This window comes from Achroia grisella, unplaced genomic scaffold (genome assembly GCF_030625045.1).
Source record: "Achroia grisella isolate CSIRO2021 unplaced genomic scaffold, CSIRO_AGI_Agris_v1 utg906, whole genome shotgun sequence".
In the NCBI taxonomy this organism is placed as follows: Eukaryota; Metazoa; Arthropoda; class Insecta; order Lepidoptera; family Pyralidae; genus Achroia; species Achroia grisella.
In genome coordinates, this window is record NW_026713064.1 from 2,399,200 (window position 1) to 2,412,009 (window position 12,810).

At 31.8% G+C, this 12,810-nt stretch overlaps 3 protein-coding genes across 7 annotated transcripts in view; 1 reads left to right on the plus strand and 2 right to left on the minus strand.

Annotated features, from left to right (window-relative positions):
• Positions 1-78: 78 nt before the first annotated feature.
• Positions 79-5,605, minus strand: LOC131853796 (CWF19-like protein 1). The gene is made up of 11 exons (XM_059204836.1): positions 5,345-5,605; positions 5,105-5,265; positions 4,929-5,027; positions 4,363-4,586; positions 3,691-3,806; positions 2,826-3,045; positions 2,554-2,668; positions 2,108-2,259; positions 1,152-1,328; positions 591-751; positions 79-344 (listed from the first exon to the last, which is right to left on the minus strand). Exons 1-11 carry the CDS (start codon positions 5,362-5,364, stop codon positions 185-187), a joined length of 1,605 nt encoding a protein of 534 aa, XP_059060819.1. The 5' UTR covers positions 5,365-5,605; the 3' UTR covers positions 79-184.
• A 529-nt stretch (positions 5,606-6,134) lies between these two features.
• LOC131853832 (negative elongation factor B) lies at positions 6,135-7,902 on the plus strand. The gene has a single exon (XM_059204889.1). It carries the CDS (start codon positions 6,135-6,137, stop codon positions 7,896-7,898), a length of 1,764 nt encoding a protein of 587 aa, XP_059060872.1. The 3' UTR covers positions 7,899-7,902.
• A 403-nt stretch (positions 7,903-8,305) lies between these two features.
• Positions 8,306-12,810, minus strand: part of LOC131853831 (uncharacterized) — a 48,470-nt gene continuing 43,965 nt past the window's right edge. For all 5 annotated transcript variants that reach the window (XM_059204884.1, XM_059204888.1, XM_059204886.1 and 2 more), the window contains 4 exons: positions 10,444-10,695; positions 9,330-9,505; positions 8,782-8,919; positions 8,306-8,498 (listed from right to left, as the gene is read on the minus strand). In XM_059204884.1, the coding sequence (XP_059060867.1) occupies positions 8,315-8,498; positions 8,782-8,919; positions 9,330-9,505; positions 10,444-10,695 (750 nt within the window). In that variant the 3' untranslated portion in view covers positions 8,306-8,314. The remainder of the gene's footprint in view (positions 8,499-8,781; positions 8,920-9,329; positions 9,506-10,443; positions 10,696-12,810) is intronic.

A 12,810-nucleotide genomic window follows, 5' to 3' on the forward strand; every position in this document is an offset into this window, starting at 1 on the left:
ATTTAAGTACTGTACAAACAAACGAATTTAAAAGGAGTTCCCTGTATTTTAAGCAGAGGAATTAAAAAACTGTTTCCTTAAAACACAATACCTTTTATTGTAAAAAAATCTACATCATGATCTCATAGACGCAATAGAAACAAAGTTGAATTGTAGTTAACCTTTCATCAGTAAAATTGTAACTTTAATCGCTGTCGCTGTCTTCTTCGGCTGTGAAGTCGTAAGGGCGGAACTGTTCTCTAAAGTTGGCCACATACGTCAACTCCTCCTCCCGGCTAAGTTCACACAGTCGCCAGTCTGCTTTATCTTCGCAATTTAGTATTGGAGTACTTGACAAAACATCCCTAAAATATATTTTATTAAAAACTAATGGGTTCGAAGTAAGAAATCGTAATCATTTATACTTATTCTCATCAGCACTCTTCTTATATACAGAGTGTCCAATTAAGCACCTAGAAGACATTAACATTACAAGAACATATGTTCTTGTAATGTTATTGTTTGTCTGGGGTTCCCCTTATCTTTAGTCATACAATATGTCTGATTACTATTCATTAATAAATTTAAAAAAGTTATAATAAAGTTATTACCTGCCAAACTGTAATGGGAAGTGTTGTTTTGTCTTGGCATACACTTGTTCACCGGAGGGTAGTTCGGCGTGGAAGTACGGCGCGCCAGGCAACGTCACTTGACTTATTTCAGTGTACGGTGGTAACACTTCAATTTGAATACTGTTTATACCTGCTTCATCCTACAAAACAATAAATTTTTGATTTATGACCAGTCCTATTAGTATAATATAATGTATAATTAAAGAAGGAATTCTAAAATTCAGAGTTTCTGTCTCTCTTTATAATATTAGTGCGCAATTTACATTTTCTTTCATGTTTCATTAGAATGAACCGGTTGGATGAGAATAGTATAAGACTTTAAGACCCGAATAAATCAATAAAGCACAAACATAATAAAGTAAAAACTTATAATATTTCTATATCATTCTTTAATTTATTTTTATATTCTTCAATGTATCTGTTTATAATATTTGTGTAACTAAGTATATTAAGAAAGTTAAATAAATAAAATATTGTTAGAAAATTAACTCATAGTTAAAATTTATACACAAATTTTGTATTTGGATTAAATAAAAATACCTGAAACACTTCGAGTACTTGCGAAGAGCATGCCCTCGACACAGGCACGCACTGTATTTGCATATGTGTAGTATAAAAATTCCTTTCAAAGAAGACCACCGCCTTGTCTATTGACGCAAAGAATTTCCTCAGAGCGGATTTGAATTTATTTATTTCGTTTATAACATCGTCTGGTGCCTGAAATTTTAATCTATTATAAAATAAGCAGTCATACAACTATACAAACAATTATGTATATACTTATCCATATATTAAACTTGAATATTAGGATTGCAGATTATAAAATTCTAGTTAAAAAAATTGTGAGTAGTCAGACAGGAAGTAATCAGTAATATTTTGTTAAATATATTATAATGCTTATACTACATCAGAATTTATTTAAGATATATCACATTTCGGTTGAGGGCCTGATGATCTTTATTACAATTTATACCTATTTCAGACACCAGCTCCTCACAGCAAATCGATTATAATAATAAATTTAAGCATTTTGTTATAAAAAAATACTACATGTATTGTTGCCATGATGTTTGTGAGGAGAAATGAATAATAAATCATAATAAAAATCATATTAATAAAAAAAAGTAATGAATTTGCATTGTTAGCAATGTAACAAGTCGACCTTCATACAATTTTCTTGATACCACTGTGAATTAACCACTCATCCTTTAACATTTCACTAATGCCCAATATATACTATTAGAGTGAAATGAAAGTTAGAATTATCAACAGTTTATTTGAATATAATTTATATTCCTACAGCTAAAAAAAATCTGGTACAGTTTGTATGGAATTTGATAAAGAGGAATAGATTTGAAACTGTATTTAGGCAAAAAGCATCTGATGACATCATAAAACATAATCAGTCAAATCTTACTTTTTATTTATCAATAAAGTGGAAACTAAATGTATTATATATTATAATAACAGTTGAGTGGATGGATAAAAAACCTTACCCGCGTAACAGATTGATAGTGAGCTATTGGTAGAATTAACACATGGTGTGGCGTAAGGGGACCCTTTGCTAATGCTAAGTAGCAATGTGTACCCACAGTGATCACTAGGTGCTTCTCCACAGTAGGTGAAGACAGACAGAACCAACAGGAATCTAAATATGGATAATAAAAAAAGGATTGTAAAAATTCTGTTTGTTACTAGATTAATCATATGTATTCTACTAACATTGTAAACATGAAAGTTTATGAAGCCTGTTATTCTTTCATGCAAAAACATACTTTTTATAGCAAATTTATATTTTTTTAGCATAAAAAATATCTATCTTACTTTTCTGGAACATTCTGAGTATATTGCAATTCAAGAGAAATATCTGAGTTCTGTATAAAAAATTGCGATATTATATTCAATAATTAAGACATAAATTAATACTATTTATTAAATACACCTGGATCAATTTCTTTCTTCTTTCTCTCAGGATTATCACCACCCTTTCTTTTTCTTTTGCCCTGATCATCATCTGCTGCATCCATATTGAAGAAAAATTGACCATTTCCAGTGCACTGAAAAATATTGTATAGTTTTTTAATTATACATTTTTAGACATAAACACTGTTGATATGGAATCTGCCTTTTATACCATGTTTAAATTGGTTAATAAAGTCATCTAAACAAAATAGAATAAAAAATATAAGTATCTATCTATCTTTATAAAATTACCTTAACAACTTTGCCAGGCTGGTGTTGTTTCAAAAGTTCCGGGTCATATGGACATGGAGTTTCATCTGTAGTGGCTTGTAGCAAATCAGTCATGCGCATTTTTGAGATTGGTTGTAAAGAACATGCATATATCCACTTCTCTTTCACCTTATTACCTACTGGAGCTAGACCTATGAACCTAGTAGCACATTCTCTGTAATCTTGATGAATACTCTGGTTCCTGAAAATTAAATATAAATACTAAAATCCATATTCATTATGGTAGTATTTAGATGACAATATATGGCCTTATGAAAGTAATTCTGAACTAAATTTAAAACTATTCTATATATAAGCTAATAACCTTATTAATAAGGTACAAATGTTACAGTTCTTTATTAATTTGTCTTCAACTGTTATAGGGAATGTGTGGTCATCTCTGTATCAAAATTCGAAATCCAAAAATCATTTATTCACATAGGACATTTTAGTTGCTTACGAACGTCAAGTTTTTACATTATATATTTTTTTTCCCCTACCATCCAGTTTGGTATATAGATCCAATTGAGAAGAAATTGCAAGAAACTCAATTGAATTACTTTAAATCGCGTATTTCAGCTGCCATACAACCCATCAAGTGGGTCAGTAACTAGTTTGTCATATCAATTATATATAAACAAATAATATCAATCAAACTAATTACCTAATTGCATAATCAAAAGTATTATTATTATTATAATAATCTTACAATAACATACTATTTTGAGCAGAGAGAGAGAAACATAGAATGTGGTATTCTATGTCTGACCGAAAGTGACGAAATTTTACTATTATTTTGAAGTTATTAACAGTAATTGTAGAATATCTTAATTAAGTACAGGCATACCTATATGGTTGTCTCTCATAATATTTGTTTACAGATGGAACAAAATGATATCTAGGCTTCAAATGAATTGAGAGCCATGCTAACAAGTCTGACTGCCGGTCCTCTTCAATATCAACCTGAAAATAAAACAGCTATGTTTAGACAAATAAATCCTTGACAACTAGACTGATAAGTATGAATCTATTTTTGATATTTTCTCCAAAATAATATAAAATAATATTAAACTTGATTTAAAATCAAAGTAATAAAAATTAAGTTTATAATAATATTAGAACTGAAATATTTCAACCCCTTTATCAAAGTCATATTGTACATATAGATATCCATATATATGGGCAACTCAGTCTCAAACAATTATGTTGTAAACTGTTTTGATTGTAGGGTGCAATTAAGTAGTGGGATTACAAGGGACTTAATCCTATTATTTTGGTATGGCAATCCATGAGTGATATCACAGATGTGACATGATATGATGCCCATAGTGCTGTACATGTATAAGATGAAGATTTCTACATATTATCATGTGAGCCATCGGCTACTTTGCCATTACAATTAGAAAAAATATACTTAAAATTCATTAAAATAGGAAGAGCATTGCTATGTAAAAATGAAGAACCTTAGCAATCATTATAAAAAAGTGAAATAAAAAAATATTATTTTATCTAATTTTACCTTTTGAGTTTCATCCTGTTGTATTCCCGCAGGCCACAGAGTAGTTATAAGTACATCTATGCCCCTGTACTCACTCTGTCCTCTAAAACATGCATCTCTAACAGCACTACAGTCACTGGGCTCAAACACACACATGGGAATATCCTTGCCAAGCTCTCTACGAGACAAACCACTTAGATATGCTATTTTAATATCTGAACTTGTTGTAAAGATTCCTCTCTTACCTGTAATTACAATTGGTAGAAATTTAACTCATATTTCATTAAGTTGTAGATGTAAAATATTTTTTTTATTTATAAGGTCAATTACAATATAATATTATAAATAATTAAATTATATTTATAGACTCATTCCATTTACCAGAGCTCTCCTTATCTTTTCATTGTATAAGGGACAAGTAACGTAATTCAATTAACTATCATTAAAATCAGAGTGAAGCATTCTCATATCATATGATATGAGAATGCTTCACTCTGATTTTCTGTCTTCTCACTTTATATTTTATAAATAATATTTTAATTGCCCTATTATTAATTAACAATTAATAAAACTGTGGCAAAAATTACCCATGTAAATTACATTTGGAACTATTTCTGATCCCTCTTCACAGTAATATTGTACATGTTCAGATTTTGAAGGCCCAAAAATGTATGTGGTTACTGGCACTGAAACAAATACAAATATATTAAACATTTATTTGAAATTAGGACACTTATTCTAAATTTAAAATATTGCTTCTTACCTTTTCTCGTACGCATTTTATATGCATCCAGCTGTGAGTTATCATCCCCAAAAAAGTTTCCAACGCACAGAAGAATGTCGAAGGGTCCAGATTTTTTCACAATAGATTCGACCCGGGAAAACAGTGCATTAAAATTTCCGTTCACATCACCGCATATGAGCCTATAATAATATTAATATATAATCAAGTATATTATTTACAATATTAATATTTTAAATAAAGTAGATTAAACTAACTTACGTTTTCTGTTTATCAGACATGTTTGTGAAAGATTTGATCTTAAACCATCAAAATCAAATCAAATTCCAAAACAAAAGTAATGCTGTATAACTCAGAGAAAACTTTTATTTGCTAATTGTAAGAATTTGTGGTTATGAATCTACAATAATAATAGAACATTGGTAGTTTGGCTTGAGAAATTGAAAGCAATGTAAAGTTTATTTATAATTAATTAATTAATTACAATTATAATTTTCTCATAAATATAATAATTTTAAAACCGGTAAAAGAAAGACTAAAACGCAAATCTGATAATAGCTACTGTAGAGACATTACTCTATGGTGTAATGTACTCTGTGTCGAACTTTCAAGATTTGTCAGATTGACAATTAAAAATGAACAACACATTAAATATACGTTTTTATATATATAAAATATACCACAAGAATATTACATTTATACACACTGGACTCGTTATTTAACCACTGCCAGTAAAAAATTAAATAAAGTTTCTAATTTGAATTCACTGCAGTAAAAGTTACATTTAACTACGTACTTACACTTACCACAATTTCCAAAAACAAAATCCAAAGTTATAGAACTATGCAATAATATAAAAAGTAAATCGTCGGAAGACAACGGCTGTATGGACTGAGTCCTTTTGCTTTTCCCTGAGATGGGGGGAAAAAACAATGCAAAAAATCTGATAATTACTCTGTCGGCATAGGGTAATCTGTAATTATTTTGTTTTTGTTTATTTCTTATTTTTATCAATTTGTTTATTAATTATAATTAAATACTTAATATTATAATGGCATCATCAAGCAAGTTACCTGGTACAGGGCTGGAAGATGTTGGAGTACCTGGGCAGGCTTATCTACGCGACGCGCTTACAAGTTGTACTGATCCATTGAAAGCAATTGAAGAATTTCAGCTTGAAAACGGTATTTTACTGCCTTCACTAAGACCGATGCTACCACTTCTAGACCTTCATGGCGTAAGAAGACTTGACTTCCATACATCTGTTCTAGAAGAGTTAAGAGAGAAACTAATTACACATATTAATGAACTCGGTTCAAAAGATAGCAAAGAAAATGACAAAAAGCTCAAAGAGCTATTATCGAAGAGTTTCCCAGTCGTCAGAGTTAAATCACTGAGACCAGTCATCATGGGTATTTTGAAAAATACTCCACACATTGATGACAAATACTTAAGAGTGTTAGTGCGTGACAGAGAATTGTACAATGATACAGATACCGAGGTAAAGAGACAGATATGGCAGGACAATCAATCTCTATTTGGCGATGAAGTTTCGCCACTTCTCAGTCAGTATATAAGAGAGAAGGAGAATGTATTATTTGATCATGAGAATCTCACCAACTTGTTCTTTTCACCATCACCTAAAGTCAGACGACAAGGTGCTGTAGTTCAAAAACTAGCACATATGATAGGCAACAGTGTAAAATTATATGATATGGTTTTACAGTTCCTACGCACTTTGTTTCTAAGAACTAGAAATGTTCACTATTGCACATTAAGAGCTGAACTGCTAATGGCATTGCATGACTTAGAAATACAGGACATCATATCTGTGGACCCTTGTCATAAATTCACATGGTGTTTAGATGCTTGCATTAGAGAGAGAAATGTTGATATCAAAAGGTCTAGAGAGCTTCAAGGTTTTCTTGACAGCATAAAGAGAGGCCAAGAACAAGTATTAGGAGACCTTTCAATGACATTGTGTGATCCTTATGCAATTAATTTTTTAGCAACATCTGCCATAAAAATATTACAACATTTAATAAACACAGAAGGGCTTCCAAGGGACAACACCATATTAATTCTTTTACTGAGAATGTTGGCCTTAGGTTTGAGTGCATGGGTGATGATTGACTCACAAGAATTTAAAGAACCTAAACTTGACAGCCAAGTTGTCACTAAGTATTTGCCAGCTCTCATGTCACTCATGGTTGATGATCAAGTTAGAGCCCTGCATAACAAACTACCTCCTGATGAAAGGGAGTCAGCTATCACCACTATTGAACACTCTGGCCCTCCACCTGATGCCTGTGAGGCCTATATGAGAGAGAGTTCTGTTTGTGGAGTATTAGCAATGTATTATACTTTACATGCAGCTAAATCACGAGACAGAGGAGCGCTCCTACGAATACTAAGTATTTTAGGCAGTTGTAAAGATGGTCGGGCTTATGAAGATCCTTTCTTACATGCACTTGTTGCTTTACTTATACAGTTACCAGATGAATTCCAGGGTGAAGACTTCAGTACAGTATTGTTTGATGAATTCTTTTTTGCTGGTTTATCTAAAGATAATGTCACCAGGCATTTATTGAAGCTACTGTGGTATATACATCCAAAGTTACCTGAAACTAGACTTCAGACACTGATGAAAGCATTACAACCGGGAACTCAGCACAACGAGTCTGTACATAAGCTTTATGAATCTTTGAATCAAAAAATGAACACTCAAGCAGAACCAGCTGCTAGCACTAGTGAAATGGAATATTTAGATTCACCACTCATGAGTGTACCAACACCAGCACCTTATCATATGTAATAATTTTACTTCATAATTAGGTATTAAACAAAATAAGACATCTATCTAAAAGCATATTTTTGATTCCTCATTCCCCAATGCATGATGTTTGTATTCACTACTGTCTTAGTCTTTATTATTGGAAATCATATTGAATAGGGAAGACAAACTACAAATAAGAATCACTGTAAATATTTATTAGTATTGACTTATACAAAATATTTTAAAATTAAGAACATTGTTTCTGATGTTACATTTATATATTATAATTTTTTAATGTTGCAATTTATAAATTTCTATGGACGGATGAAATACTGAGCACATTTTATGGCAGTTAAACAATAAAATTAATTGCACGCATATTTATTTTGGAGTTATCTTTTTAATTTCATTTTCGAGTTAGAATTATGTTAACGTAGTGAATGCGCATCCTTATTCTACGCGCGGTGGTCACGTCGATCAGGCTTCATGTCCAGCGAGTGTAGGGAACGCAGTGAACGGGATCGTTCGAACAGCGACGGGTCTGTGTAAATGGGTTCGCTGCCATCGTCAAAGGCGTTAGCCAAACGGCCAGCAGATCCCGCCTCTTCGCCAACCTCAGCGAAAGTTCTACCCAAACCACTGAAATATAATACAAGCAATTAGGAAAAGGACATCTTACAAATGTAGCTACGTGAGCATGTTCAAATGAAAGGTCAATCGGATATCGTCGTAACCGTCTATTGAGTAAGTACTCATATCTTCATATAATAGGTATTTGCACAGAAAGTCAATATACAGATTCATAATTCGAACTCTGGTAGATGTCATTCAGATAATGGATGTATAAAATATTGAAGTTATTTTGGACTTGTTAAACTATTTATGCCTTATGTCATGTCACACATATTATCATTATTATTACCTTAACGAAAATGGCTTATGGAGATGTGAAGCTGAGAACAAAGACGGTCGTGAAGGCCGGGGACCAGGAGTCACTGGGCGGAGAGCTGGCGCAGGACTTGAAGCTTGTATGTTCTTGCGCAGTATACGCCAATATCGTCTGAAAATAGAAGTAATATTTTAAAATAATATTTAAGTAACTTAAATAGTACTTAGGCAAGTAAGTAGTATGTAATTATAATAATATACCTACCAATTCGTCAAAATCATCATCTTCATGACATTGCAGAGTGCAGATAAATCTGTTAAATTACGGGATAAGTGACATGATATCTTAGTCCTCTGGAATGGCAACCCCTGAATGGTATCTTGGATGTCGAATGATAACGTGATATCCGTAGTGCTGTACATCAACAGGTAGGCAGTCAGCTTGTTTGTCATTCCGATTACATTAAAAATGCGACAGGGACGAGGAGACTACCTCTAATATATTAGGGATTTAATATGCCCGCAGTGTTCTTAATGGTATCTGTATTTGTTCTAAGTGTAATACGATAATTTGTAACTTACTTGTAAATATACAATGCAGCAGTCAACATAGCCAGAAGTAAGGACAGCAAAACACACAGTGCCACCAATAGCGCTCTGTAATGGTACGGCGAAACGCATACCCCTGCAGCTGCTACCACTGGCGAAGAGTCAGATGGGCCATTTTCCTCCAACAATTCATTGCGATTGTCAAACACCTAAATATTAGGTACAATATAAGTATGTACGAATGTAATTAATATAGGATTTCAATTAAAAAGTACAACGTCAATATCGACAAAATTTAGGTAGGTATGTATGTTAGTGACATAATTGCAAATCTTGTTGAGACCAAAACTATTTAAAATATAAGGAAGACACTAAAACATGCAATCATTAAGGATTAAGAATCTCCTACTTTTTATAGTATGAAAATTAAAAAAATATATTTATGAAACGCATAAAAAAAACCCAGTCGCATTACTCACTCTATATATAATACCTACCCTAGATAATATATATAAACACTCATCTCTGATTATCAGTTGAAAGTGACCATTATTTTCATTTATTAAATGAAATATTTCTGATAGTAATGTTACACATGCAACTTTAATTGAACTTTAAATTCTTTAGTCATTCTGTCTGATATTATTTCAATTTCATTTAAAATGGTACAGATGCTTTAAAATATGGAAATTTACAGCTTGTATTTCCGTTTATAATAAATTAAAGATACCTATCTAATGTTATCTATTACATTACTTATCTAAGAATTACTAGTAGTATTATGTCATGTCAATATAAACATTTTATCTCAATAATGTTACCAAGTAGTCACCTAAGGCAAATAAGCAGTATAGATAAGTAGCATATAAATAGATAATTAACAAATGTTCTAATCTTAATATTATATGTAACTTCAACAGGTTTGTTTGTACGTTTGTTACGCTTCGTTTATAAATACGCAGAAATATAGAGACTGCTTTATCCCGGCCGTAATAATAAAGTACCTACGTTTACTTAAATTTTACGTTTACAAAAATTACAAGGTTTAGATAATCAACTTTTTTGCTTTGAGGTCGAATTCGTTTATTTTTTTCAGTGAATCCAGTTATTTATTAAAAGTGCAATCTGTGCTTATAAATAGTCTCACCTCAATCATTTTCCTCACATGACTCGGAGTTTCGACTTCCTCCTTCAGATACTTATCGACGCCAGCTTCTTCAAAAGATACTTTATACACACTAGCGTTGTTAGTATCATCAGATTTATTAGCGTTGCCGTCGTTATTTTCAGCTTTAACAACAATTGTGTCATTATTTTCAGCCCCATTTGTTGCATTGACATCTCTTCTGCGACGGCCAAATGATGGTTCAGATCTTCCTGTGTGACTTGGACAGTATGCCTGAAATAGTTTAAATCTTGTACTGGCAAATATCAACGAACAATATTAACGAACGACATGTTGACGATCTGATGAAAATCAACCTTATAGAGGCATATACTAATTACTGTAATACTTCCTAAGGTCCAAATTCCTCTACTCTATGTACTCAATTATTTTGCTACCATTAATCACCCTTCAAACCGAAATATAGAGGAGTAGGGAATTATTAATCCTGGATTAGTGGCCCTTTGCTAGTAAACCCTTGTCAAGTTGACCTCAACGCGGTCAAACTATCCTGGTGAGTTCACCACTATCGGCTAACTCATCTGATTTCATCCTCATCCTATCATCCCCCGCTCATGTACCATCAGCGTAGACCGTTAATCAGGTGCTCCCTTCAATACTAATCCATTTACAGAAACTTTAGTATAGTTTTATTTTAGTGAATGTTTTTAGTTATTAATCGAGTATGCTATACCAGTTTACGCAGCTATCAAATAGTGTTTCTTTATTAATTTAATTATAAAACAACAAAAAAAGTACCTAATCAAGCCAGTTACCAATATGAATGAATACCTGCGACAACAATGTACCTTTGCTGTTGGAAAGAAAAACAATATTTACAGACGAACTAGAGAATATAGGTATTTTGTCACATAGCAAATTGTATAAGTAACATACTATGTATCTTGTCTATTCTTGTCTAAATATCTACAAAACTGTCGAAAATGTCGTTATCATTCAATACAAAAGTGAGCCTCTTTGTTTGTAACGTCTTCAGAGTTAGACTACGGACTTTGGAACAGTTTTAGAGAAATATATCTAAGTTGGACTCGTCGTATGATGTAACTGTATCTACATACATACCTGTCTATACATTTCATGCAAAAAAATAAACTTATTACATATAATAAGATTTTTGTGTATTATATTGTATATATACAAATATAATAATATATACCTCATCATATTGTATCTGAAGTTTGCTTACATGAACAAAAAAATGTTTAATTCTATAAAAACAATTTGTACAGAATAATTCATTGTTGGGATCTAGTAAGCATAGCAATGCCTGTAGCAGGTACATTCCGCATTTCCATATCCATTGCCATATACCTTTGTTTTATAGAAAAATAATTTCGGCGTAACAAAAAAAATATGAAACTTTTTTTAACATACTATTTGTATGAAAGGTATTAACAGGTATATATGTAAATATAGCTCTAACCTAGGAATATTACATAAAACATTATGTATCACTTTAGGCAAATACTATCAAATGCTGTCAAACGCATTCAAAGTCTACCTTCAGAGTTTAACCCTTGGACTTTGGATGTGAACTTTGATGATCATATGCCGTTATCTAGAACAATAACCAAAGCCGTCGGCTTTTATTAATGGACTGACTTTGATAGCATCAAATTAGAAGCACTCTGTACCTACCTAGAATATTTTTAATGCACTTTTGTCAATATACCTACCTAAAGATTTACCGAGGTTCCTAATATTCGTAATAGTGATCTTGTGTCTACACAAATAAATTATGTAGGGACACCTCATCACATCATACACAAGTGTTGAGGTTACAGTGGTGAGGTGATAGGTAGCATCAGGCTACATTCTTATTGTTAAAATCAATCAAATACAGACACCAAAAACTTCGTATCTATAGGTCCCTGTACTTCCCTGTAAAATTGCTGAACGTAGGTATGCATTTAAATTGACAATTATGATAACTCGATGTCCTAAAATTTACACTATGCTATAGATACAATTGTCACCACAATGAATTTTGTGACTAACGGCCTATCTACTTACAAAATAAATATTCATATGCCACTTACAGGGATGAAAAACATGCTGCTAAAGGAATGAAAGATGACACAGTTACACTCTGTTTGAATGTTTATTTCTATTACGTAAATGTGTCACGCACCTACATCTCTGTTTAATAGATAATATATTTTATCAAAGGAACAGTAATGTCAAATATGTAATTAAAATAACTATTGTCAGTTATTTACCTGAGATAAATATCGCCGCAATATATATTAAGTATTAGGTACTTACTTTTTTATACCCATTAACCTGAATATCAATTCAAAATATTTACAATTATTAATTAATTTAAAT